Source organism: Anopheles moucheti, chromosome 3, assembly GCF_943734755.1.
Source record: "Anopheles moucheti chromosome 3, idAnoMoucSN_F20_07, whole genome shotgun sequence".
NCBI lineage: Eukaryota > Metazoa > Arthropoda > Insecta > Diptera > Culicidae > Anopheles > Anopheles moucheti.
The window spans coordinates 53582309-53606096 of NC_069141.1; the positions used below are offsets into that span (position 1 = coordinate 53582309).

Below are 23788 nucleotides of genomic sequence, written 5' to 3' on the forward strand. Positions count from 1 at the left end.
GGGCAACTCGTGAAGACGACCGCTCTTACCGCAGCAACGCGCGCGCGAGACTAAAATCCGACTGTGTACTATACGCGAGACGACGCGCGGCTGTACTAGCTCTCGGGTTGCTGAAGATAACGCGTGCACAGCTTGGCCAAACGTAGACCGGACGAGTGTTACGAGTGAATTCCAAGTGTATCAAACGTTCCACGATATGTATAGTACTTTGATTCGCTTTTGAACACTTTATTTTATTGACCAGCAGCTATAACAAATGAAATACATTAAACCAATACACATTTCATTTTTAAAATTTTTGAACACTGCAAACTAGATACCACTGACGCATAATGTAATATAATTATAATGTAACAAATTATTATTGGGAAATAAATGTATAATTTGCCTAATTAGGGGTTTTATCGTGTTATAATAATACAAAGTATATTAACAGTTAAATGTAAATTAAAATCTAACAAAGTGCTTGTTTGTGTAGTAAGATCAAATGTATGTTTGACCGATAGAGGTTCGACACCCTTGCGTTCAGAGTTTTTCACGCAGTAGGCTAGAAAATGGATATTCGCTGGAATACATAGGCCCTTATCAACGAACTGATTCCTATTCAGGGAAATAACTTTGTATTTCACTATAAAACACAATATTACAAAACAAAACCTTTGTGGGGGGAGAATTAATTAAGTGAAAGTGGATTGCACCTGTTGGTAGCGAACATTTTATTTCCGTTTCTGACAGTTGCCAGAACACATTCGTTTACTTTTCACTTGCTCAACTAATAACACCATTGCTTGACTTTTACGCCTTTAGTTTGCTCTCTTCATCGCCACCCTTCGCACTTGTTGTATCCTTTTGTTGTGCCTTTTCCTTATTCCAGCTGGCCAACCCATCCGGCAGTGTAGTGTCCTCCTCGAACGAACCCGTACCCTCCACGAACTCCTCGTATGTCGATTTCTCCGGGAATGGGCGCTTGCCGAGCAGTTCGATCATGTCGTCACGGCTTAGAATCTCATTCTTGAGTAACCGTTCCGCCACCTTCTCCACATCGGCCCGATGTTTCGTCAGCAGCGCCATCGTCCGCACATACGCCCGATCGATCAGAGCACGGACCTCTTCGTCGATAATTTGTGCCGTCTGTTCCGAGTAGGGTTTCGTGAACATGGGATCGCCCGGCTGCGAACTGTCGAAACTAACGTTGCCAACCTTCTTGTTCATGCCGAAGCGCGTTATTTGGGCGTACGCACTGTCGGTAATTTTCTTGAGATCGTCCTGCGCTCCGGTCGTGATGCGCTCGAAGAAAATTTCTTCCGATACACGACCACCCAACGTCATGCACATACGATCGTACAGCTGCTCCGTCGTTAGCAGGTACTGATCCTTCGGAAGGTACTGTGCATAGCCGAGACCCTTACCGCGTGGAATAATCGACACCTTCAACAGTGGATCGGAGTGCTCCAGGAACCAGCCACAGACAGCGTGTCCTGCCTCGTGGTACGCAACGGTACGTTTTTCCTCCGGCGACAGCACGTTCGTTTTTTTCTCCATACCTGCAATTACTCTTTCGATCGCTTGCTCAAAGTGCTTCATTATGATGGACTCGTTCAGATCGCGGGCCGCAATTAGTGCCGCCTCGTTACACACGTTCGCAATGTCCGCTCCCGTGAATCCTGGCGTAAGGGCGGCCATCTTGCGCGCTAGATCGGTCTTGTCTAGGTCCGTCTTGAGCGGTCCCAAATGCACTTTGAAGATGGAGGCGCGTCCCTTAATGTCGGGTGCTGGCACGTAAATCTGTCGATCGAAACGCCCCGGTCGCAACAATGCCTTGTCCAGAATGTCCACTCGGTTCGTGGCAGCCAGCACCACCACATTGGTCGTTGTGTTGAACCCATCCATCTCCACTAGTAGCTGGTTAAGTGTGTTTTCTTGCTCCGAATGTCCACCGAAGCTTTTGCCACCGCGCTTTCGTCCAACGGCATCGATCTCATCGATGAACAGAATGCACGGGGCGTTTTTGCGTGCCATGGCAAACATGTCGCGTACACGTGAAGGTCCCACACCAACAAACATTTCCAAAAATTCGGAACCCGACACCGTAATGAACGGAACGTTTGCTTCGCCAGCAGTTGCTTTTGCAAGCAACGTTTTGCCCGTACCGGGCGGCCCAGTCAGCATGGCTCCTTTGGGGATTTTCGCTCCAAGATCGATATACTGCTGGGGGTTTTTAAGAAAATTCACAAACTCCATGATTTCGATCTTGGCCTCCTCGCAACCGGCTACATCCCTACAACCGAAAATTTAACCAATGTTAAGGTTCCATCTAATTATATCTTCACACTGTGTGCACTTACTTGAAACCGACGTTGATTTCATTAGCATTGATTAGCTTAGCGGTCGATTGCATGACGCCACCGAATAAACCACCGCCACGTCGTCCTCCTCGGCCGCCACCCATCATTTCTGACGAGCGACGCATCATGTACACGAGAAATCCGATAATGAGTAGGGTCGGTAAAAGACCCGTCAGACTGGATGCTTCCAGCTCGCTCCGATAGATCACCGGGACAAAGTTTACCGGTTCGATGTTCATGTCGGTTTGTACATTTTCTAGGTTGCGCTCGAACGAATCTACGCTGCCAATGTTAAACCACAGAATGCCCTACAATAATAAGGAAGCAATTTATTTCCCATTCCCTTTACACCGTGACGGCATCTCTGGAAAATTGGTTCATACCGACGAATCTGTGGCATTGCCGGGTGTTAGCTTAACGCGGACCCACTTTTTGTTGACCACTTCTAGCTTATCGACGATGCCGCGTGCGAGGTAGCTAAAATCAAAGAAAGAAAGTACATCATTAGTACCGCCCGCAGATTGTCTTATTTCAGTTTTGACTACTAGGAATAAAACAACAATTGCATAGGAACAACGTACTTGTTCACAAATTCCTTCCACGCTATTTCCTTGTAGCCCATCTCGAAGTACGCTATGGCCGATATTAACGCAATACCAGCCAACGCTCCAAAGATCAGCAATTTCTCCTTATCGCCATCTTCGCCCCCGCCAATGGGACGACCAGAACCACCGCTTCCACCGCTGGAACCGCCCTTACCACGTGCCGGTTGGGGTGAAAACATCCCCAAATTCCAATCGCTTTTACGAGGCGATGCATCCGGTGGTGTTGCACTGGATTGGGACGAATTGGGCTGTTGGTCAGACGCATTGCCCTCTTTGCTGGCTGTGCTTTCACCGGCTTTGTTCGTTTGCTTTTGCTGACCAGCACCGGGTGGTTTATAGTATTTCTCGAACCCTTTCGGAGGCTTTTCACAGAACACCTGTATACGATGGATGAACTCATTCCACGTTTTGTTGCTTTTGGATTCCAGATAGCTTAGGCTGCGAATGATCTAGAAAGGAAAGAATGTGGTATGTGAGAATGCTGTAAACAAAACAGCCCGCCACTACTCTCTGTTACCTGTTCACAGTCTGGCCCATTCACGGTGCGGTGTGGCCTGTTCAGCCCGACGAGAACGGATTCGAGCTTTTTGGCTGTCGTCAGAACACGATATGCCATTTTACTGCGATAGGTGATTGGGGGTTTCTGTACCACTATAGCGCACTCATGCAAACACTCACCTAGTTGCAGCAAGCTTTAACAAGTTACTTTAAACCATAATACACTTTATTACACAATCTTCGCAATTGTTCATACGATGCGTGTTGATGAAACTCGGCTTACAAGTTTCGTGCGTGTGTAGTGACTGATGAAAATTTTGATGAAGGCTGTGTTACACTGTACGAGATTGTTGTCGAGAAATATACATTTGACATTCGGCTTCTCGGCTGCTGCAATGGTGATGCGAAGAGTATATCCAACGAGGAAAAGCATAATTAGCATTATGTTAGAAAGAAAAAAGACTGTGAAACCTACCTCTAGTTCGTTTCCATAAGTTAAATATAGGTTTAAATTATATAAAACTGTTTTACATCTGGATACGGGAACCCGCATAGTGTAGAAGAGCCCTAATACACAGCTGTACGTGGGCGCGACAGCTGCATGTGTCACAACATTCTGCTGACAGCCGGTGCAGTGAGACCCAAGTAGCAAGTTTTGCAAGATGCCTGAAACACTCAATGAAAAATAAGCATTAAATCGCTTTTTCTAAATAGTAAAAAGTGGAATTTGTATTTATTCACTTTCAGTGTTGAAATGACATAGCATGGTTCATCATTTACCCATACAATTATGTTTTTATCGTAATTTTTCATTGACGCTAACCTCGCAGTGCGCGCTGGCAACACTGGAATGGCGGTGTTATTTTTCAGTCATATGTTACGAAGCAGCGCACAAAACGGAATAGTGAAAAGACTGCGAAATGAGGAAGGCACGCGACGAAAATAGTGTCTTAGCATAACAAATTGTGTTTTGTTATTGGACAAACGCCTCTACTCCACGCCCCGAGCTGTTTAAAAAGCCCCTCAAACAAGTTTCAAAACACTTCCGCGTTGTAAGGCACAATAGGAGGGTGTGTTTCATTCCCAGTGCGCGCTTCGACAAATCGTACCTGTAAAACCGGGGTTGAGGATTGAGGATTGGGCAACCGGAAGTTTTCAGTTTTATCGCAATCCCTTTCGCAGTCCGAACGGCGGAGCAGCAGAATGGTGATATCGGCTGAGCATGAGCGCAACGGTATAGCGGACTTCTTCACCCAGGTTGATCCTGAAGTGCGCAAAGTTACGCTAGCGATTGGGAACATCATCTCGAAAAACTCCATCAAAGAGATCACGCTGGAAAGTATGTTCGGTCGATATAGCTGCATACGATATCGCGCTTATCTACCAATGGGGTGGCGAAATACAAGCAGTATTCTTGCTCGCTACGTTTGATTTATGGTGGTTGGATTTGTCAAAATAATTGAATTGATTGGTTCGCTAATTCCTCGGCGCTTGGGCACGATAAGAAAACATAATATTGTCGCGATACATTAGATAGTGATCGCCTTTCGCCGGAACGGGTAAGCCGTTTTTATTGAATCTCTTTTAATGTCTTGTTTCAGAGTCTTTAAACGTTATGATGGAACATTGTCGTGATGCTGGAACCTTGCTGGCCAAAAACATAGTTAAAACAGAGTACCTCGTCAAATACCTGCAAAGCTACAACATTAACTTACCACAAGACAGTTCAAAGGCGATGATAATTGAGCATTGCTTGCAACTCTGGAGACGCAAGTACGGTAGCTCAACGGATGCATCCTATGTACCATCGTCGAACGACATGCCGGGACCGTCGTCTACTTCGTACGCATTTCCATCGACATCCGCAGACTCCAGCTGTTCAAGCGGGACCACGCTGCAAAACCACATCGATAATTACAACGCACTGGCAGCATCTTCGAGTGGTGTGTTCTTCAGTGAAAATACAAATGGACCCGGTGATGAATCGGACACCGAAGCACCCGGCCTGGAGCAATATCCGGTGAATCTGCTCGCACTCGATTACACCGTATGGTTCTTTCTCAAGTGGAACCGCAACTCGCTCGACGAAAGTGCATTTTGGAACGATGCCAACTGTACAGTCATGCTGGAGATCAGCGAAACACAACAAGGCACCGAACAGGTGTGCGGGCCACAGGATATCATCAATCTGATCCTTAGCCTTAAGTTCCAGTACAACTTTCAGCTAGTGCCGAACATAATGTTCGATGGATGCCAAGGGCGAATTATGGAGTCGGGTGTGCTGGCGCTTTCATGTGGCGTCGTGTACAACAATCAACCAGGACCGGATAACCGGTTCGTGTGTCTGGGTGAGTTTGAAACGCTAATCGGTCTTCGGCGTGATCCGATGGAGAATAACAATTGGAAAATACGGATGCTGAAGCTCTACATACGGTATAAGAAGGTGGACAATCTCCCCGCGCTGGCAAACAGCAAAATGCTCAACAACTGTCTAATGATTCCGTTAACGATGGATATAGTTTAGGAGATCGTTCAAAAGCCCAGTTACCGGAAAATTCACTTCTCATGCTCAAACACAACGTGCCTTTTAGTTGATAGTCTGAGACTATTGGTTGGTTACGGTGCAATGCAATTGGTGCAATTGGTTATAGTGTCTTCGTAGTTAATAAGGTTGTTAAAATAGGTCAAAATTTCAAGGTATTTTGGAATAGAGAATTCCACCTTTATCATAGCACGACGAAAGCTATGATGTTACCAGAGAATGCAATAAAAAGGAAATTTAAGCTTTTCGTTAGAGTTCTTGCGTGTGAGTATTGCTGAATATGGCCTTATGGGGTTTATTTAAATTTGTTCGATAATCCTTGAATTCGAATAATTCATTTCACTGCAAACATGCGATCTGAAATTGAAATTGCACTGTCCAAGAGTAAACAAATGCTGCTGTCATCGATACACATTTTTGGTGTTTGAAAATGTCAAACTGACGTAATCAAAGAAGGCAAATTTCACAAATACCGAAGAGCTCCAGTTTTATTTACCATCCAAAAAAATGGATGCATCCGTGGACGATTTGTTGTCGTTTAAAGAATTTCCACTAATAAACGAAGCTAGTGGAAGTCAGAGTGCACAAATCAACATAAATTCGCCGCAACGTACACTTCCCAGTATCGACGACGAGGATGATGAAGATGGAACGGCGAAAGGTAGGAAGGCCAATTGAAACTTGTTTGCCACCCGCTAATGAATCGAGGCATTGTTGTTATCACCAGAAAACAACTCGGCGAAGGGTGGTTCGATTTTCAGTTTCGAGTACTACCAAGGGTTTTTCGACGTCGATACTATGATTGTGGTGGATCGCATCGCCACCTCGATGATTCCCAAGCGCGCACCCGTCAACTACCTGAAGCTCAACATTGCCACGAACCCAGATCTTTATGGACCGGTCTGGATCGTGTTAACCTTGGTAAATGTGTAACTGTGATGGGGTTTACGTGTGGCTTGCCGATTTCCACTGACCAGACTGTTTCATTTTCAGATATTCACAATTGGCATTTCGGGCAACATGGCGAGTTATTTGCAAAACACGGGTAACCATCACTGGAGATACAATTTCCATTTGGTTTCGTATTCTGCCACTGCGATCATAATGTACACCCTGCTGGTTCCCTCGGCTCTCTGGGGATTCCTGAAGTGGAGCGTACGATCGAGTGAATTAGACATAGATGAGGACGAGGAAGTTGGCACCCCGAGCTTACTATCGCTGGTCTGCATTTACGGTTATTCGCTAGCGATCTACATCCCCGTGTCTGTTCTCTGGACCATACAGGTACGGGTTAGTAGCCGATTATTGCAACAAATTTTCATATTAACTCATTCATGCACAGGTATCTCTGTTCCAATGGTTACTGGTTATCACTGGAGCATTTTTGTCCGGATTTGCCCTGCTAACGATTCTAATGCCGGCTGTGAAAAAATCAAAGTACTCGCTCTTCGTCGTGCTGGCCATCGAGTTGGCACATTTTGCTCTGGCGGCAGGTTTTATGCTTTACTTTTTCCACGCACCTGATGTGGAGACTCCCGTGGAAACACCATTGCACAAAGCCATCACCAGTGTGGTAGTCAACACGACTATGCAAAGCAAAAATGCATAAATCGGGAAACAGTTTAAGAATAGAATGTCTTGAATGTCTCTTAGGTTCTTACAGTATGACATGTTTGTCCGGTCAGAATGCTTGATTTGCTTTAAAAAGGCAAGATGCTGCTTCATTTATTGTTTAGAAATAAAGAAAAACTCTTTGAAAGTGTGTGGAATGACGTATCATCGACGTTGTTGCAAGCCTGTCATTTCCCGCCGGCTGTTTACATTCGAACGTCAGTGCGGCTTTCATCATTGCATTCCCTTGCAGCGGGATCGTATTGGGAAATTTGCAAAATCCACTTTATCTCGATGGTGATCGCAATTGGATTTGAAGGTAGTGCCAATAAAATTGGTGTCGGGATCGTTCGAGATGGAGACGTGCTGGCCAACGAGCGTGAGACGTACATCACACCACCCGGTGAAGGTAAGGCGACAGAGTTGGCCTTTTAATGAATCTGCTTCAAAGGAATGTTCTTGCACTTTTTTCTCCATCGTCTACTAGGATTCCTGCCAAAGGAAACGGCTCAGCACCATCGTTCCCGTGTGCTGGATATTCTGAAGCGTGCACTGGATGTGTCGGGTATATCACCCACCGAAATAGATGTCGTGTGCTACACTAAAGGTCCCGGTATGGCACCGCCCCTGCTGGCGGTGGCCATAGTAGCTAGAACGGTAGCGCAAATATGGAATAAACCCATACTTGGCGTTAATCACTGCATCGGACATATTGAAATGGGAAGGCTTATAACAAAGGCTGCTAATCCCACCGTACTATATGTGAGCGGTGGCAACACACAGATCATCTCGTACGCCTGTAAACGATACCGCATTTTTGGTGAAACGATCGACATCGCGATCGGAAACTGTCTTGATCGGTTTGCACGCATTATTCACCTATCGAACGACCCTAGTCCTGGGTACAACATCGAGCAGATGGCGAAAAAGGGTAAAAATTACGTACCATTGCCATATTCCGTGAAGGGCATGGACATGAGCTTTTCGGGTATATTGTCGTTTTTAGAGCAGAAGGCACGTCCGAAAGAGAAGCAAAGAAAGGCGCAAACCAAAGCGAACCAGGAAAAATGGTCCGATGAAGATCTGTGCTTTTCGCTACAGGAGACATTGTTCGCAATGCTGGTAGAAACGACGGAACGTGCCATGGCTCACACTGGTTCGACGGAGGTGCTAATAGTTGGAGGAGTTGGATGCAATGTACGGCTGCAAGAGATGATGGCCATTATGTGCGAGGAGCGTGGTGCCAAGTTGTTCGCAACCGATGAACGATTTTGCATCGACAACGGAGTGATGATAGCGCACGCTGGTTGGGAAATGTATCGCAGCGGTACACGTATGGCGTGGAATGATTCGACTATCACGCAACGATTCCGTACGGACGAGGTAGAAGTAACTTGGCGCGATGATTGATCGTCGAATATACGAGGATTTCCTTTCGAAAAAATGCACTACATGAACATTGTTATAGACTATATTTTGAATGTATGCACATTAAAGTTCACAGTTGGCATACAAGCTAGGGCTCGCCGGTTTGCCGATGTTCATCGTAACCTCAATCGTCGGTTTTTCGCCTTCCTTCGCCACGCGATATCTGCTTTCGCGACCGACTTTTAGCTTGATGGGAGCTTTTGGGGCTGGTTTACCAGTTTCGCGAGCGATAAACTCCTGCAACAGTGGCGGCAGTTCAATTTCCCGTGGGAATATCTTCTCTTGCCGGTCAACCAGCTTACAGTATGACGCTTCTTCGTGTTTTGACAGCAATCGGTAGTCGGCTTTGTAGGAAACACTCTCAATCTGCACCAAGTTGGGACTCTTTTGTCCACGGAAAGTTTTCTCCACCGTTACACGTACCTTTCGTGCAGGTTCCTGTTTAAATTCGCACAGAAATGGTGAAAAATCATATAGTTTTAAGTTCCAACCTACAATCCTAACCACCTACCTCGTTCGGTAGTGCTTCAACTTTCACTATTTTCATGAAGCTTGGCTCTGGATAGCGTTCGAACATGCCTCTCACAACGACACGTCCTATGCCAAAGTTTTTAAGATTTCCCACAATTTCCCATAATGTTTTGCCGCGAAAATCCGTTGTGCGGCCGATGTATTTTATTGTTGCCATCGTTTCGACGGGATTTGCTTGCGTTATGCAAACACCGTGTTTACGTTTCTTCTACTTCGTGCTCCTTGTGCCTGAAAGAAAGGTCCATTCATTGTGTACACACACCACCTCAACGACAAGTGTTTTTGACAGTTTTGTGCAACACAAAATCAAAGTGCTTACAGAGGGTGTGCTAGTGTGTCAAGCCGATATGCTCATTCTTCAGTATTTTTTTCTCTAGAACGGGGATTCGTGATCAATGTTGCAGTTCGGCAGTTGTGTGGATCAGACTTGATCTATTTGAAAGTGGACAAAGAAAGTGTTGTGATTCCAAGGCAATCAAGAAGCGATAGTTTGTGTCGTAAGTACCAAGTTCGCTATCCCGTATGTACGTTACATGTTAGGAACACAACAGCGTACTATAAGCGCATAATATATTCTGAAAACCCTTTGTCCAATCCAAAGCATCGAAGAACCTGCGAGTTTGTAGTATTTAGCTCAAATAGCAGTAGCGTGTGAAATATTTACGCAGTGGTATTAGGAATGGGATAAGATTGGAGAAAGCAATTTCGCCAACGGCTACTAAAAACGCATGCATTTACGAAAAACAGAATAAATACAATAATTTATTCATTTTTTTGTGTGAGAATATTGATAATCGTTAATTCTACGCGTACACAGTAAATCTCGCGATACACAAAAACTCGTTCCTACTCCTCGAATGCTTGCACATAGCATCGTACACTTTAACTCCCGCTGAACCGCGTTAGCAATGATTTCAGCTGAAGAAGTAGACAGAAATATGGTTATATCGGTCAAAAAATTGTCACTGTACAACTTCCAGTACAATTCGTTCGTTAATAATCTAAACACTACCTAACTACACTGTGTGGGGTCAATAAATAGTGGTGTCTGAGCTCGTGGCGTTTAGAACCGGCCACGGACCTGGTTGATCCAGTCGAGGTAGTGAGCGACCTTTACGTAAACGCCGGGCACATTCGCTTGTCCGCAGCCGATGCCCCAGGACACGACACCAACCACCTGCCAAACACCATTGCGTTCACACACCAACGGACCACCGCCGTCACCCTTGCACGCATCCTTGCCCTCTTCTCCACCAGCGCAGATGAAACCCTGGTTCAGGTTGTACGAGAAGCCGAGCCGTGTCTGGCGCAGCTGATTCTGACACTGGTAGTGGTTTACAATCGGTACGTCTACCTCCTTCAGGATGTTCTGGTACTTTCCGTAGTCACCGAACGCATCTTTACCCCAACCGGTAGTCCAGCAACGCTGGCCGGAGAAGTCGGTATGTTTATCTGGCAGACATGCGGGTGCAATGTGAGGAGCGCTGGTGAGATCCACTGGACGATCCATTTTCAAAATGGCCAAATCGTTGTCTAGCGTACCGGCATAGTATTCTGGATGCACCTGTACCGATATTATATCCCGTTCAATGTAGGGATAGAACTCAACGTCGTGATTAACGTCCCATTCGCCGAGGCGTACGCGAAGATCGAACCCATTATATCTGATGGCAGGGAGAAGAAAACACGCATTAATATCCGTTGCCTACAAATGTTTCCAAAGCCAACGGAAAATACTATTGCACACTTACGTTTTCACACAATGAGCCGCCGTAATGATGTACAGATTGTCAATCAGTGTACCACCGCATACGTACACGGATTCCTTCGGATCCTTCTTCAGGATGGCCACCTGCCATGGGTATTCACCGAATTCGCTGTCTCCATCGATATAAACCGGGTTCTTAATGCGGCCATTTATACCTTGAGCGTTTCGTACACCGCACTTGCCCAGATTCTGTTGCGCCGGATTACGATAAACTGGTCTGCGACAGCAAACCTGACGTCCGCTGCACTGCTGCTGCAGCTGCTGTTGTTGGCCAGGTCGTGGGCCGTAGTATGCTTGTCTCTGTGGAATTGGAACGGTACAAGAAGGAGATCATCAATCGTATGCTTGGTTAATTAAACCCGTTGAACACCGTGGATTCTTATACAATCACTGCATGTTATATGTTGTGCTTTGTGAGTCACCTAATAGTGTAAAAGTATGAGACACGTAGATTGAGCTGTGCAGAAAGTAGTAAACGCGTACGCTGTTCCGAGGTCCACCTTTACGTACCTTTTCTGTGGAGAAAGATTTTTCCTGCACGGAAGAGGATTCACCTGCTTCGACCTGCTTAAGCTCGGTCGCCACGATCTCTTGATCTGTTTCCAGTGCATCCGGTACTCTGACGTCCGTTGCCCGTCGACGGCGTCGGCTATTTGGAAAGCTAATCGTGGGGCTACCATTTGAATTCCCCGGTGCCGGTGTCGGCACATTCTGGGTCGGAACGGAGGATGGAAGTCGTACAGCGTTAGATCGTGTCTGTCCGTTTTCATTTCGATAGTTCTGGTACTGCCGACCGTACTGAGCTCTGTTCGCATTGATGCCGTTCGGTTCATTTTGTGGATAGACAGACTGGTACTTGAAGTTACCAGCCGGACGGTAAGCATTCGTTGCTTCACCTGCAAACGTCACGTTCGTGCTACGGCCTAACTCAACATTGTCATACTGTTCGCCATGTTCTCCGTCTTTCAGCACCGAGGAAGCGTCCCGGAAATATGGAGGCCTTGGACCAAACGCCGCCGGTCCAAAACCGGGCCCGACCGGTGGTCCAAAGTTAGGACCAACCGGGGCTCCAAACGGTGGATGTCCTCCGACAAACGGAGGTGGTCTATTAAAATTGCCCGGACCGGCGTAGATCGGACCGGGGGGCTTCGTATAGATAAGCTCCGGATGCCCACCGGGACCGAACGGCGGAGGTCTCGAAAGGATCGGTCCATCAACGTACGGCGGAGGTGGCCCATGTACGTGATGGGGGTGATAGATTGGCGGCGGTCTGGGATATCCACCATGATGGGAGTGATAATGCTCGTGTTGGTTGAACACATGGTATATGTTTTGCTTTTTGGCCGCTAGCAGACCACCAATCTTATGTACAATGTTCTCCGTCGGTGTGACGTGCAAGTTGACCAGCGGTTTCAGCACCTTATCACCGTATTCGTCCTTTGTCACCTGGAGTGACAGCAGCGGGTTGACATTTATCAGCCCCAGGTTCAAACCGTTCGCACTGAGCGATCCGAAATATGGATTCGGCGCCGGATGGGGACCGTACGGGTTGAGCGGATAGCCGGATGGGTACGGCAGACCGAACGATACTCCAAATGTGGGCACTACCTTCTTGTCACCACCACTACCACCACCCAACAAACGCTAAAATAATACAATTGAAAAGAGGAACATTTGAAAGTGTGAAGGAGTACGGAAGGAGTAAGATGGTGGCAAGATGATGATGCGCACACCTTAATACCCACGCTTTCATACACAAAGAAAGCGAACACACTTACGCACGCCCACACATAGGCTAGTTCCGTCGACCGGTTAATAGGCAAGCGCAAGCGTTTCCCATTAAAAACCCGTGCCGCACGGCGTCTATGAGTGCAAAAGAGGCGTTCAGAGGATGTGTCTGTTCGTTTGAGTGTGTGTGGTGATCCATTTTCCATCTCAAATGAGTATCGCAACGTGTCACAATCAGGCTATTCGAAAGCTCTGACCCGTCCATACTAGCAGATGGCTTCCAGAGCGGGAATAAAAATGTGTCGTTTGTCAAGTGTCTCCAGTGGTATTCCGGTATTTTAACGTACTTCCTTCAGCTGGGCAACTTTGAGAACATTGGACATGCGATCACAGGACATGTAAGTTTGAGTTTTAGTGATCATGGTTTGCAGACATTCTGATCTGGTCCCTACAGCACGACGGTCTGGGTTTGTTGTACAGGAAAAATCTCGCCGACAATTCAAAGGTACCTCAGGTGGAATTCTTAGTGGTCAAAGTGGCAAAGGAAGGGTTAGGAAGTTAAGGATTAGGGTATAAGTTGTGGGCAAGGCATTGTCGTTTGATGTGTGTTTAATGTGTGTTTATGCGAGCCGAACGGAACGGGGTTATAATGGAATTTGGAGCTTTCCAGCAATAGTTTGGTTAACAGTACCAGAACAGTGAGTAGTTAGTTATCATGTAGTTAACTTACCGGTTCAATGTTGGCCTTATCCTTTGCTTCGTCCGATTTGCTTGCCGCTGCCTCACGCTTGCTAATCTTTTTGGTCTTGGTGTCTGGTGCGGCCGTGGCATTCTTTGGTACGCGCACCACCGTCATCGTACCGTTGCCGTCGGTAATGACGACCTCGTCAGCTGCGGCTTCGATGTCCGTCTTCAGATTGCGCGGATCTAGCGGAAGAATTAGATCATCCTTGCGTCCGATCACGTCCTGAGCCGGGCACTGATCGTAAGGCACGCACACACAATCCTCAATGCTGTTGCCATTTCCGAATTGGCTGTATTGTCCAGACGTTGAGCCGAATTGTCCTCCATTAGCTCCGAACTGTCCTCCATTCGATCCAAACTGTCCTCCATTCGATCCAAACTGTCCTCCATTCGATCCAAACTGTGCTCCATTCGATCCAAACTGTCCTCCGTTCGAAGCGTACTGTTCGTTAGTGTATTGGCTGTACTTGCTGTAGTTATTGCCGGCATACGTTCCCAAACCATTCGAAGCGGCTGGTCCCTTCACGTTCAACTCTTTCTTGTAGAGCGCTGGATTGGACGAATGGAAGCCTGCACCGTTACCACCCTGATAGGTGCCTGATGTCTCCCCACTGTACAGCGAGTTGCTGCCAAATTGAGCCGGTCCCTGGTTGTACAAGCTGCTCTGAGTGCTTCCCTGGCCAAAGGAGGAAGAAGATCCCTCAAACACGGGTTTCGATTGGGCAGCATATACTCCGGACTGTCCAAACCCATTGTTGTTGTTGACGCCCTTCAGCTCTTTGTAATCAAAATCGGATCCGGCTAGAGGTGAAAATCCCGTACCAGACAGTCCCTGAGATCCGTAAACACTGCCGGCCGAGTATAGACCACCGTTGGTGGCAGAATTGAATCCGGATGAGCTAGAACCGCCAACCACAGCCGAACCACTTAGCACTGAAGCGGCCACCGGGACGGGGTTGTTCACGACGACCGTCTTCGTGTCAGCCGCACCATCGATGTGATGATAGTGATGGTGAATGTGTTGCTCCACCGGCTTAACGAGCGGTCCGTCGTTTAGCACGATGCCGGGCTTCGAGAGGGAACCTTCGTAAATCTTGTCTCCGGCACCGATCGGTTCGAAATCAAACGGTGGTGCATCACCTTCGTAGATTGGCCCCAGCGGCTTGGAAGGATAGGCCGAGGCGTAGCTCGGACCAGCAAAGGGATTCGGATTTCCACCGAAGGGCGGACGCTGCTGCAGGCCAGCATAGCCGATCTTGTGCTGGGCATGGTTTGGTACTGGCATTGGTTTCGGCGGTCCATACGGTCCCTGATGCTGGGGTTTCGGTGGTAAAGCTTGCGGCGGTGGCAGCGGTGGACGCTGGGCGTACTGCTGCGGAGCAAGCGGAGGGCCTCGTACGGGTGGCCGTGGACGTGGTGGTTGCTGTTGCGCGTAGATCGGATAGTATGGTCGCTTGCCTTCAATCGATTCGCCACCTTCGCACTGCATCAAACCGAGCGAGCAGAGCTTGTCCTTGATGATGTTACGTGCCTGAGCGTCGTCGGCATTCTGCAGGGCATCCTGCACCGACGGATCACTGTACACCTCGTCGAACCCATCGAGGCTGCGACCTTGGCGACCGCTATCAAGGATAAAGTTCAGGATGTCCTCATCGCCGACCTCGGTGACGTTCTGCTGGGCAGCGGGTAGAACTCCGATATCCTGTCGCTTCTCGCGTACCTTATCCTCTCCCTGCAGTCCATCCTCCAACGGAAGCCAGCTCCATTCATCCGCACCGATGACAGCAACCGCTGACAGCACTACCAGCAGTGCTGCGGATCCAAGCAATCTCATTGTAGCGTTGCAAGTTTGTTCACTCACTGCGGATCACAGCAAGCGAGTTGGTGGGCGATAGAGAAAGAAAGAAAAGAAAACACACAATTACGCACTGTTACCAGCTTCCGGACGGATTCGTACCGCTGTATCCGTCCGACTGTCTGACCATCGAAATTACCCGCGAGTAGCCACCAGTAGCTTTGCTTCAATGGTGACTTTGTTATGGTGGTTCCGAACCACGATTACGTAACAACCTTCCCGTCTTTTCACCGCAAAACAACGCTTGCTTGTGCGGTAATATTCACATCTCATAACTCATTCTTCTCTTCCTGTATTTCTTTGTTCATCCTATTGGCGCCCATGACTCGGGTGGCTCGCCCATGGCCACCCTTCCTCTGTTCGCGGTAAAGTGGAAAGTGACCACAAAGCGCGAAAGTGGTACGGGTCTAATTATCGCTGGAATCAACGGTTCGGTAAAGCGCTAGAGTTGTATGAACGATCACCGGAGAAAGATGACCGAAAAGTGTGGCTGTGAAGGTACGTACGATCGATCCACCTGGAGCAACTTGCAGAAGCTTTCTTCCTGGCTGGCAACGTTTTGTTGAACTTGACATTGCCAAACGTACTGGGGAGATCTTATGGAGAAGAAGATATAGCCAAGCAGTTCTATCTCTACTCATTGTTTTAAACCTCTTCCCATCCGTTTTCGTGTTATCGTAAAGGAACACTTTCCAAAAAAACCGCATATTTGAAAGCATAAATCCTCCTTTTGTTTGTTGATTAAATGTTTCACCCCGGAAATACGCCCCATGTAGCAACTATTTGACCCGGGTGCATCTTAAACGGTGTAACCACCTTTCACTAATTCCTACGGTGAAATGCTGGTGCAACTGGGGGCTGAAATTTTGCACACAAAAGAGCACAAAGAAACATCCGACAGCAACACACGGTCCACGGGGTTGCTGTTTGTGCCAGGGTACGGGACAACGTTAAACAATAACCTTTTCTTCACAGCTAACCTTCCCGTTTCGATGCGCATGGCTTACGAAATCCATCTCACGCTCCGAACCGGGAAGGTGGCCTCGAAAATGGGTTCACTTCTTCACTCGCTCTTTTTAAACCGCAGCTGGTAGTGCTGGTAGTGTGAAGCTGTGAGCCACATAATGGAACGTTAACCGTTTGTAGATATAAGCAACAACAAAATGCGAATAATTCGAGTGTTTTGGGCAACATGCGCAAGAGGAAAAGCGAAAAAGTAAGTGCCGACGATCATGTACGAACAGGGAAGAATCGTACGAACAGTGTGAAAGACAAGCGGAGAACGTAGAGGACGTGCGCGACGAAAGACTTTTACTTTCGCAAGAGCAGCGTGTAGCTTTGCCGGTGTGTTTATCTTGCGGCACTGGGCAGATGTTGTTATCTTTTGTATGGAAAAATTGCTTGCATACATTTATGATGGTATTTTATAAGCATAAGCATTTTTTTTAAATTATGAATGAACTCTACAAAAAAAAACATCTTAAATTTCAGGACCGGAAGATACAAAACGAAACAGAATTACTCACAATCACCCGCGAATGATTTACCGATTTGTCGAAAAAATCAACAGCCGACCGAAGATGATTATCTTCCGAGTAGAGGAATGCCCGTTAAGGAAGGTACTTCTGTCATCGGGGTTGTGGTCGTCACTGGATATTGAGGTCGCGTCCTCCCGCGTGTGCGTTGTACATGTAATGTAACGCAACCGCCGGCGCCGTCCATCGTCCGTGCGTCACATTCGGGTGTGGAAGGGATTGCATAATTCGCAACCAACGCACACACTGTCCCCAAACCAGATGATCGTGCGAATTCGACTGCCCATAGTCGACTTTTCACGAAGCTAGAGGTGGACGTGGGCAGGACGTGGACGTTCCTGCGCTCGTTACCCTTTTTTTCGCTTTCTGTGTGTATTTCTATTGACTTCAACGCCAACGCTCTTTGATCTCTTCCACACCGTACAAAATGGCGCTCTGGTCTCTCCTGTTCGTAAGCTGCACCGTTGCGAAGGTTTATCGTCGTCTTTATTTGCGCGTTTTTTTTTGCTCTCAGTTTTAAGGCGTGAATATGGAAAGTGAAAATGAACGGTTTGTTTATCCGGCTGTGGACAGTTTAGCGCGAGAGTGTGTGTTTTTGGTCATGTTGTTACAACTTGTCCCATCACACACGCGTGTGTGGGGGCGGTTTTGTCCACCGTCTAGACGGCGTGCCAAAATAATTACGAAATACGCACCAGTTGCAGGACAGCGAATTGGAAAAAAAATGTTCGTTTGGCTTCGGCTTGCAAAAGCTTTCCTTCCTGATCAAACAATCGAGTGGAAGAAATAAGACACATTTCTCTGCACACACCGTCAACTTGCCTTTGTGGGGAATTGTAACGAAGTTACGTGAAAGATGAAATGACTCCGTTTGTGTTGTTTGTCACAATCCCAGTAGGTGAGTTGTTTCGTTTGTTTCCGATTTTTTTTTTGTATTGCACACTTCCGACAGTGCGGAACAACAAGAACCGCCGTATGATGAAAGTGTGGTAATGCTACGGTTTGGAACCACCGATTTGCATACAATGAGCTCACGCGGGAATCTTGCTCATACCATAGAGAGAGCAGTTCATAAAACTTTCTCGACGGAGATATGAAAGTGCGCGCGGGCTGATTAATATAGCGCTGGTGTCAAATTTTTAATTTTTTGTTTGTTTGATTTTATTAGATCATCCCTTACGTTACGGGTTATGTAACTGAAAGTGCCCAAATATGATGAGAGATATTTGCATATTACAGGTGAAGAAGCTGTCCACTATTCTTCATCCTTTTTTGTTAATCATACTCTCAACTTATGTTACAAACAAATGAACGATATTACGATAAAAACAAGAAATTAAGCAGATGGTTTTTTTTTAATTTTGCAGACAATGAGTTTAATAGAATAAGTAGCTTATTTTAGCTATTTTTAAAATATGTTATACTAACCAGAGAAAATATATAAGTTTATCTAAGTACTATGAAAATCTTGTAACACAACTGCTAGAATCCAATGTTTATGTTTCAGTAAACCTTTTACTATTATTTTTAAAGTAAGAAAAGTTCATCATTCAGCCTTCTCTGTATTTTCACCTGATCAAGTGATAAACGATTCTAATGTTAAAATTCTTCAAAGTTCATAGCTCTTTCGAACACCCAATAAAGAAGCAACAATAAAACTTTCCCTCTCGTTTTATCCCGTTCCCTTTAGCATGATCATCTCTAAAGAAGAATATTTTCCTTCAGTTCAGAGGGGCGTTTTTTTACGGCAAACGATCATCATTAATTGACTCTTATAATCTCCCTTCATAGTGTTACCGTTACTTCCAAAATCTTTCCAACCTGTTTTTAAATACCCTCACGCATTGTTTGAACTGTTGGATGAGGTATGCTTATTCGTAAGACAAATGGCTTAAGGATGGCGGGTAGAAGAAACCACGAATCAAACGCACTCGATCGTTTATTTTGCTTTGTCACTAACCTTTTTTTTTATTTGTTTTTGTTTCCACTGGGGGTTCCACCAACCGTCGTCTTAACGGTTCGTTACGGAGCAGCGTATATTAAATGGCAAATTATTACCACACGATTCGTTACTTTAATCACTAGTCCACGACGTTTTTTTTTTGTTTTATTTTGCTCACTCGTCCTAAGAAACACTTCAACTCTCACTCTCGGTTCGCCTCCTATCGCGATTCCGTCGTTCACTCGATCTCGGTCGAAAGCTGGCAATTTTGTGTACCAACAGTGTATGCGCACTTCACTGCTGTGTATGCTTTCACTGCCGAATGCGATCTACCATTCCGGCCAAACCTCACAACTCGAACTGACTTCGGCCAACGCCAACCGGATTGTTTTATAGAACCCCACCGCCGGGCCGCGGGCCGGGCTCCCTTGAGACGAATCCCTCCATGGCGGCGGGGTACGTTTGTTTACCTTCCTCTACTCCTACGATTCGTGTCTGCTCGCTCGCACACCCCAACGGTTGTCCCGCTCGGGCTGCATCCGAGTGCACGCGAGACCCGGTTACAAGATCCGCAACTGAAACCGAAAAACAAAACGATGAAAAATCATAAAAAAAAATTACCGTAACCGAAGAAAGGAGACTTTGGGGGTTGGAGACATTACCTTGCCGGGCGGGGCGCGAAGGGTGGACAAATTTCTGAGGAAGCGACGACGTAGGATGCGCGTGTTAAGACGGAGGTGTGTGTGTCTTTAACCCGTTGGATGAGTTAAAAATCTGTTCCATCGTTAGCACGGAACCCATCACACCGGGATCTTACAGCTGAATGTCAGATCGAACCACTGTAGCGTACTTTCTCTTTCACTACCATCGCGCAAGATGCGTTCGATCGGGTTCGATCGCTGCTTCGTTTCCTCCCAGCAGCACAAAGGGTATGATCCTTAAGTGAGTAAGGTTTATTGACATCATGCTTCACCCCTAACACACACAGCTGCATGGTGCATGGTTACCGCAAAGCCGAAAGATACGGTAATATTACGCTACATTTTGTGTGTTTGTGTATGTTTTTTTTTCTCTTCGCCATCGGTTGTGCTTCGAATCGACAAAAGTTGACCGCGTGAACGGTTAAGCTTGAGGATTACATGACCAAAACACCGGGCACAGGACAAGCAGGGTGGGATGAATCATCGTTCGGCGAACTGGTGAAAAGTGAACCATTTCCGAAACGGATGACTTCAACCAATTTTGGGGTTTCGCGCTTTACCGATCGTTGAAGTCTTTCGTCGGTTTGATCGAAACGGAAACCGTCGAAACTGACCTACAGAGTAGTTCCGTCGTGTTTCTTGCAATTAAAGCGAGATTTAATTAGCAGTTTAAATAACTTTAAACAATTTACGTACTGTAGGTACGCAAGGGATTGATTTAGCTGTTGTATTTTTTTTAAACAAACTAACAAAATAATCTCTTTAAGACCCAACAATTTTATTGCTAATTTTAAGGTTATTATTAGAGTTTATAAAACATTAATTAAGTAATGAATATTAGAAGTTTCTGTATAGTGTCTAAAATCATTCAAGTTGTTGCATCAAATTACAATTAATGGAATACGGATTAGTATATTTGGAAATTATTTTATATTTAATAATTTAAAGTATTATGACTATGAGAGCAGCTTCGAAAACATTGTGCAATTACCCTTCTGGGCGAGTGGATGGACCTTGACTCCCGGATGTGGCTACGTTTTCGTTGCAAATCTTTTGCAGCCATGCAGCTTGTAGCATAATTTTTATTAACCATACCCTACATACTACTGTGTCCGAAAAATAAAGTGACTTTCCGTTTTTTTTCTAAATGGTATTTTTATTAGGCCAAATTAAGGTCATTCCATTCGAAGTAATCCCCTTCCGATGCAATGCATCTCTTCCCCCTCTTCCGTATGGGAGGGCGCATAATGATGGCCGTATGGGAGGGCGCATTATCATGGTGCAACAACCAGCTGTAGTTTTTCCACAAATCCGGCCGTTTTCCGCCGGCCGGAAATCCCAACACTTTCCGAAAGGTCTCGTATCGTCAACTGACGATTGTTGACCACCAAATCCTTGATTTGGACGACGTAGGGGTCGTCGGTCGAGGTGGATGGACTCCCCGGACGGTCCCCGTCTTCGACCTTCTCACGGCCATTCTTGAAATCACTGTACCATTTGTAAACATTTTTCTTCGACATAGAATCTTTCCAAAAGGCTTTTTGTAGCATCCACAATGTTTCCGCAGCGTTTATTTCATTGCGCAAACAAAATTTGATACAGGTGCGCTGTTCCACAAACTTAACAACTTGGTCAATATGGACAAAAACACATGGCGCAGCTCCGAAAACAAATTTTCACTACTAGCCGGGTTGATGTTGTGACTTGGCAAATCTGTCAAAAACATTCAAATTGACAAACGAAAAATAAAAACAAGAGGCTTCTTTAGGTGTGCGAAATTTGACATCTAGTGTCACCTTACTTTTCGGACACAGTAGTATGTAAACCGGGCTCCAGAATGAGAGGGTGTACCTTGGGTTTGCACCGTTGTGGATCCACTCCAAAGACTAGGTTTCGTTCCCCAGGCCCAACAGTGCGACAGGAAGGATTCAAGCCAACGGGTAAACGGGTTATGCAATTTATGACACAGTAATAAGGCCAAATCCATCGCTTACCGACCCTGTGAAGGTTTATTTGCGTGTCTGGATAGATGGATGGCTGTCTGGTTGCGGTCGGTAATATGGAGACGGACTTCATTACTTCTCTTTTTCACTTCTTCTATCACCATCTACGTCATGGTTGCTGCCGGTAGTTTTTTTTATCCTCTTCTACGTCATTGAGCTGAACGTTGGGCTCGGTTTTATAGCTTTTTTTTTTGCAGGAAAGTGAAATGAAGTGGTATTAATTAAAGTTTTATTTCGTCCGTAAAATGATCTTTTGACTGAGTTGAAATTAGCATTTTTTTAGTGTTATTTTTTTCATTAAATGCTTGTAAATGTAAATTAAGCAATTACTTACAAGATTAAAATCCCTTGTAAACATTTTATCTCCTTTAATTATTACATTGCCATAAAATGCTCATACGAACCGGATACAAACGGAATCGAGGCCAATTGATCGAACTCGTTTGAACTGGACGATTCGGTGCAATGCACACCCTCCATTTTCCAGCACGCGCCTAGTGCAATGGTAGCGTTATGCTGCCGTCATCACCGGCACTAAAGCAATAGATGGGGTTTTCCACTGTTTTTTTGTCGGTTAACAGCGGCCTCCGTTCGGTCCATGCATCAAGTTCGACCCCGGCCGGCATTCGCGTGTTGAATTGTTTTGATTTGTAAGAAGCTTTCCTGCTGGCGTGGGTTTTCCCGGCTGCAAACATTTCGTACAACTTGTGGGCTGACACGGTACCGATTGCATAACACGGATCTGATGGTGGTTCATTCATAAACTCGGTTGGCCCGTGTGTTCGGCCAAGTTCCCTTTCTTTAACTTTGGTTGGCGTAAAATGCCACCCTGAGGTGCTATTTCGAGTGTTCCACGAAGTCGAAATGTGGCCCCGTCGTGCGAAGATGTATGTGCGTGTGAGCAATGTTCATTGGGGCCATACCCCCAAGGTTTGCCGGGTGTTCTGCGGATTCGGTTTAAGAAATTCTGTGACGCTGGAATTCCCGCCGATTACCTTCGATGCCGAATCGGCGCTTGGGAGAGGCAAACACTGCGTTTGATGCCGGGTATAACGTTATGCCCGCGTGCGACGATGGCCTCAATTGAACTTACCTCCATGCAGTAAAAGTAAGAGTAAGAGAAGTATCATCGTGCCGCAAAGGGTTAGCAGACACGTTTCTGCGGTCGATGGTCACGTTAGTGAATAACTCATCATCACCGCAACGCATCCATTGTGTGTGTGTGTGTGTGTGCTTTATTTCGTTTGGTCATGGCGCACGTCGCGGCCTTCGAGATTCGAATTCGTCGCGTTGATGTAATACCGCAGTTGGTGGTGTGGTTTTGTTTACCGTCCGGGAGGGTGATAATATACATGCTTAATATTTTACTCATGCGCCCGGTAGCGAAAATGGAACAAATTTTGACGTCAAGAAACGAGGCGCTAGAAAACTGGAGTAGGTCTTTTAATAATTAATTTGTTTGCGATGCAAGCATACTGAAGGTCATCGTAATGAATGGTTTGTTATGAAGCAAGCAAAATCTAGATCGGGATCTTAGGAAAATTGGGATTAATAAAAGAACATACCATCATGTTTTGCATCTTTGATCATGACCTATTATAGAAACTACATGATCTAGGTGTCGGTCTTGCGAAGTAGTTTTCTGGTTGTTGATAAGGAATATCTTCGATCTTCGATCTTCGAGAACGAGCTGCAGTATGAGTAAAAATGTTCCTCAATGATCCTGACTGTCAGAGGACCAGTGGAGGATCAATCCCCTTGGAGGCCCAGGGCGGAATTATAGTTGGGGCCTCTAATTTCAAAAACGATGTAGGGAGGGAAGGGGAACATTGAGGGGACTTGAAATGAGACAAGTCGAAAAGCGCAGTAAGAAGGGGCCTACTCCGCCTACCGTTTGATCCGCCGCTGGGCCACCCCAAATCACCATCTTCGAATACAATAACGGAACCGGC

General features: G+C 46.2%; 6 protein-coding genes across 6 annotated transcripts; 3 read left to right on the plus strand and 3 right to left on the minus strand.

Moving 5' to 3' along the window:
- Nucleotides 1–518: 518 nt before the first annotated feature.
- LOC128301089 (AFG3-like protein 2) lies at nt 519–3728 on the minus strand. Its single transcript, XM_053037409.1, has 5 exons — nt 3468–3728; nt 2927–3399; nt 2729–2822; nt 2346–2653; nt 519–2278 (listed from the first exon to the last, which is right to left on the minus strand). The coding sequence occupies exons 1-5, from the start codon at nt 3564–3566 to the stop codon at nt 796–798; spliced, it is 2457 nt and encodes an 818-aa protein (XP_052893369.1). The 5' UTR covers nt 3567–3728; the 3' UTR covers nt 519–795.
- A 629-nt stretch (nt 3729–4357) lies between these two features.
- On the plus strand, nt 4358–6072 carry LOC128303968 (uncharacterized). The gene is made up of 2 exons (XM_053041077.1): nt 4358–4787; nt 5050–6072. The coding sequence occupies exons 1-2, from the start codon at nt 4652–4654 to the stop codon at nt 5970–5972; spliced, it is 1059 nt and encodes a 352-aa protein (XP_052897037.1). The 5' UTR covers nt 4358–4651; the 3' UTR covers nt 5973–6072.
- Nucleotides 6073–6463: 391 nt separating this feature from the next.
- Nucleotides 6464–7798, plus strand: LOC128300222 (protein YIPF1). Its single transcript, XM_053036211.1, has 4 exons — nt 6464–6651; nt 6718–6911; nt 6984–7274; nt 7333–7798. Exons 1-4 carry the CDS (start codon nt 6498–6500, stop codon nt 7597–7599), a joined length of 906 nt encoding a protein of 301 aa, XP_052892171.1. The 5' UTR covers nt 6464–6497; the 3' UTR covers nt 7600–7798.
- A 29-nt stretch (nt 7799–7827) lies between these two features.
- LOC128300221 (tRNA N6-adenosine threonylcarbamoyltransferase) lies at nt 7828–9193 on the plus strand. Its single transcript, XM_053036210.1, has 2 exons — nt 7828–8010; nt 8089–9193. The coding sequence occupies exons 1-2, from the start codon at nt 7896–7898 to the stop codon at nt 9009–9011; spliced, it is 1038 nt and encodes a 345-aa protein (XP_052892170.1). The 5' UTR covers nt 7828–7895; the 3' UTR covers nt 9012–9193.
- LOC128300223 (uncharacterized) lies at nt 9069–9820 on the minus strand. The gene is made up of 2 exons (XM_053036212.1): nt 9541–9820; nt 9069–9467 (listed from the first exon to the last, which is right to left on the minus strand). Exons 1-2 carry the CDS (start codon nt 9715–9717, stop codon nt 9093–9095), a joined length of 552 nt encoding a protein of 183 aa, XP_052892172.1. The 5' UTR covers nt 9718–9820; the 3' UTR covers nt 9069–9092.
- Nucleotides 9821–10623: 803 nt separating this feature from the next.
- LOC128304030 (uncharacterized) lies at nt 10624–15634 on the minus strand. Its single transcript, XM_053041153.1, has 4 exons — nt 13787–15634; nt 11839–12972; nt 11312–11628; nt 10624–11224 (listed from the first exon to the last, which is right to left on the minus strand). Exons 1-4 carry the CDS (start codon nt 15632–15634, stop codon nt 10624–10626), a joined length of 3900 nt encoding a protein of 1299 aa, XP_052897113.1.
- Nucleotides 15635–23788: the final 8154 nt, after the last annotated feature.

Coding starts and splice junctions, on each gene's coding strand:
- LOC128301089 (XM_053037409.1), bottom strand. CDS start 3,566: ATGGCATATCGTGTTCTGACGACAGCCAAAAAGCTCGAATCCGTTCTC. Junction 3,400..3,467: donor ATGGGCCAGACTGTGAACAG/GTAACAGAGAGT, acceptor TTTCCTTTCTAG/ATCATTCGCAGCCTAAGCTA. Junction 2,654..2,728: donor GCAATGCCACAGATTCGTCG/GTATGAACCAAT, acceptor TTATTATTGTAG/GGCATTCTGTGGTTTAACAT.
- LOC128303968 (XM_053041077.1), top strand. CDS start 4,652: ATGGTGATATCGGCTGAGCATGAGCGCAACGGTATAGCGGACTTCTTC. Junction 4,788..5,049: donor CAAAGAGATCACGCTGGAAA/GTATGTTCGGTC, acceptor GTCTTGTTTCAG/AGTCTTTAAACGTTATGATG.
- LOC128300222 (XM_053036211.1), top strand. CDS start 6,498: ATGGATGCATCCGTGGACGATTTGTTGTCGTTTAAAGAATTTCCACTA. Junction 6,652..6,717: donor TGAAGATGGAACGGCGAAAG/GTAGGAAGGCCA, acceptor TGTTATCACCAG/AAAACAACTCGGCGAAGGGT. Junction 7,275..7,332: donor CTGTTCTCTGGACCATACAG/GTACGGGTTAGT, acceptor ATTCATGCACAG/GTATCTCTGTTCCAATGGTT.
- LOC128300221 (XM_053036210.1), top strand. CDS start 7,896: ATGGTGATCGCAATTGGATTTGAAGGTAGTGCCAATAAAATTGGTGTC. Junction 8,011..8,088: donor CATCACACCACCCGGTGAAG/GTAAGGCGACAG, acceptor ATCGTCTACTAG/GATTCCTGCCAAAGGAAACG.
- LOC128300223 (XM_053036212.1), bottom strand. CDS start 9,717: ATGGCAACAATAAAATACATCGGCCGCACAACGGATTTTCGCGGCAAA. Junction 9,468..9,540: donor TTGAAGCACTACCGAACGAG/GTAGGTGGTTAG, acceptor GAATTTAAACAG/GAACCTGCACGAAAGGTACG.
- LOC128304030 (XM_053041153.1), bottom strand. CDS start 15,634: ATGAGATTGCTTGGATCCGCAGCACTGCTGGTAGTGCTGTCAGCGGTT. Junction 12,973..13,786: donor ATAAGGCCAACATTGAACCG/GTAAGTTAACTA, acceptor GTATTATTTTAG/CGTTTGTTGGGTGGTGGTAG. Junction 11,225..11,311: donor GCGGCTCATTGTGTGAAAAC/GTAAGTGTGCAA, acceptor CCCTGCCATCAG/ATATAATGGGTTCGATCTTC.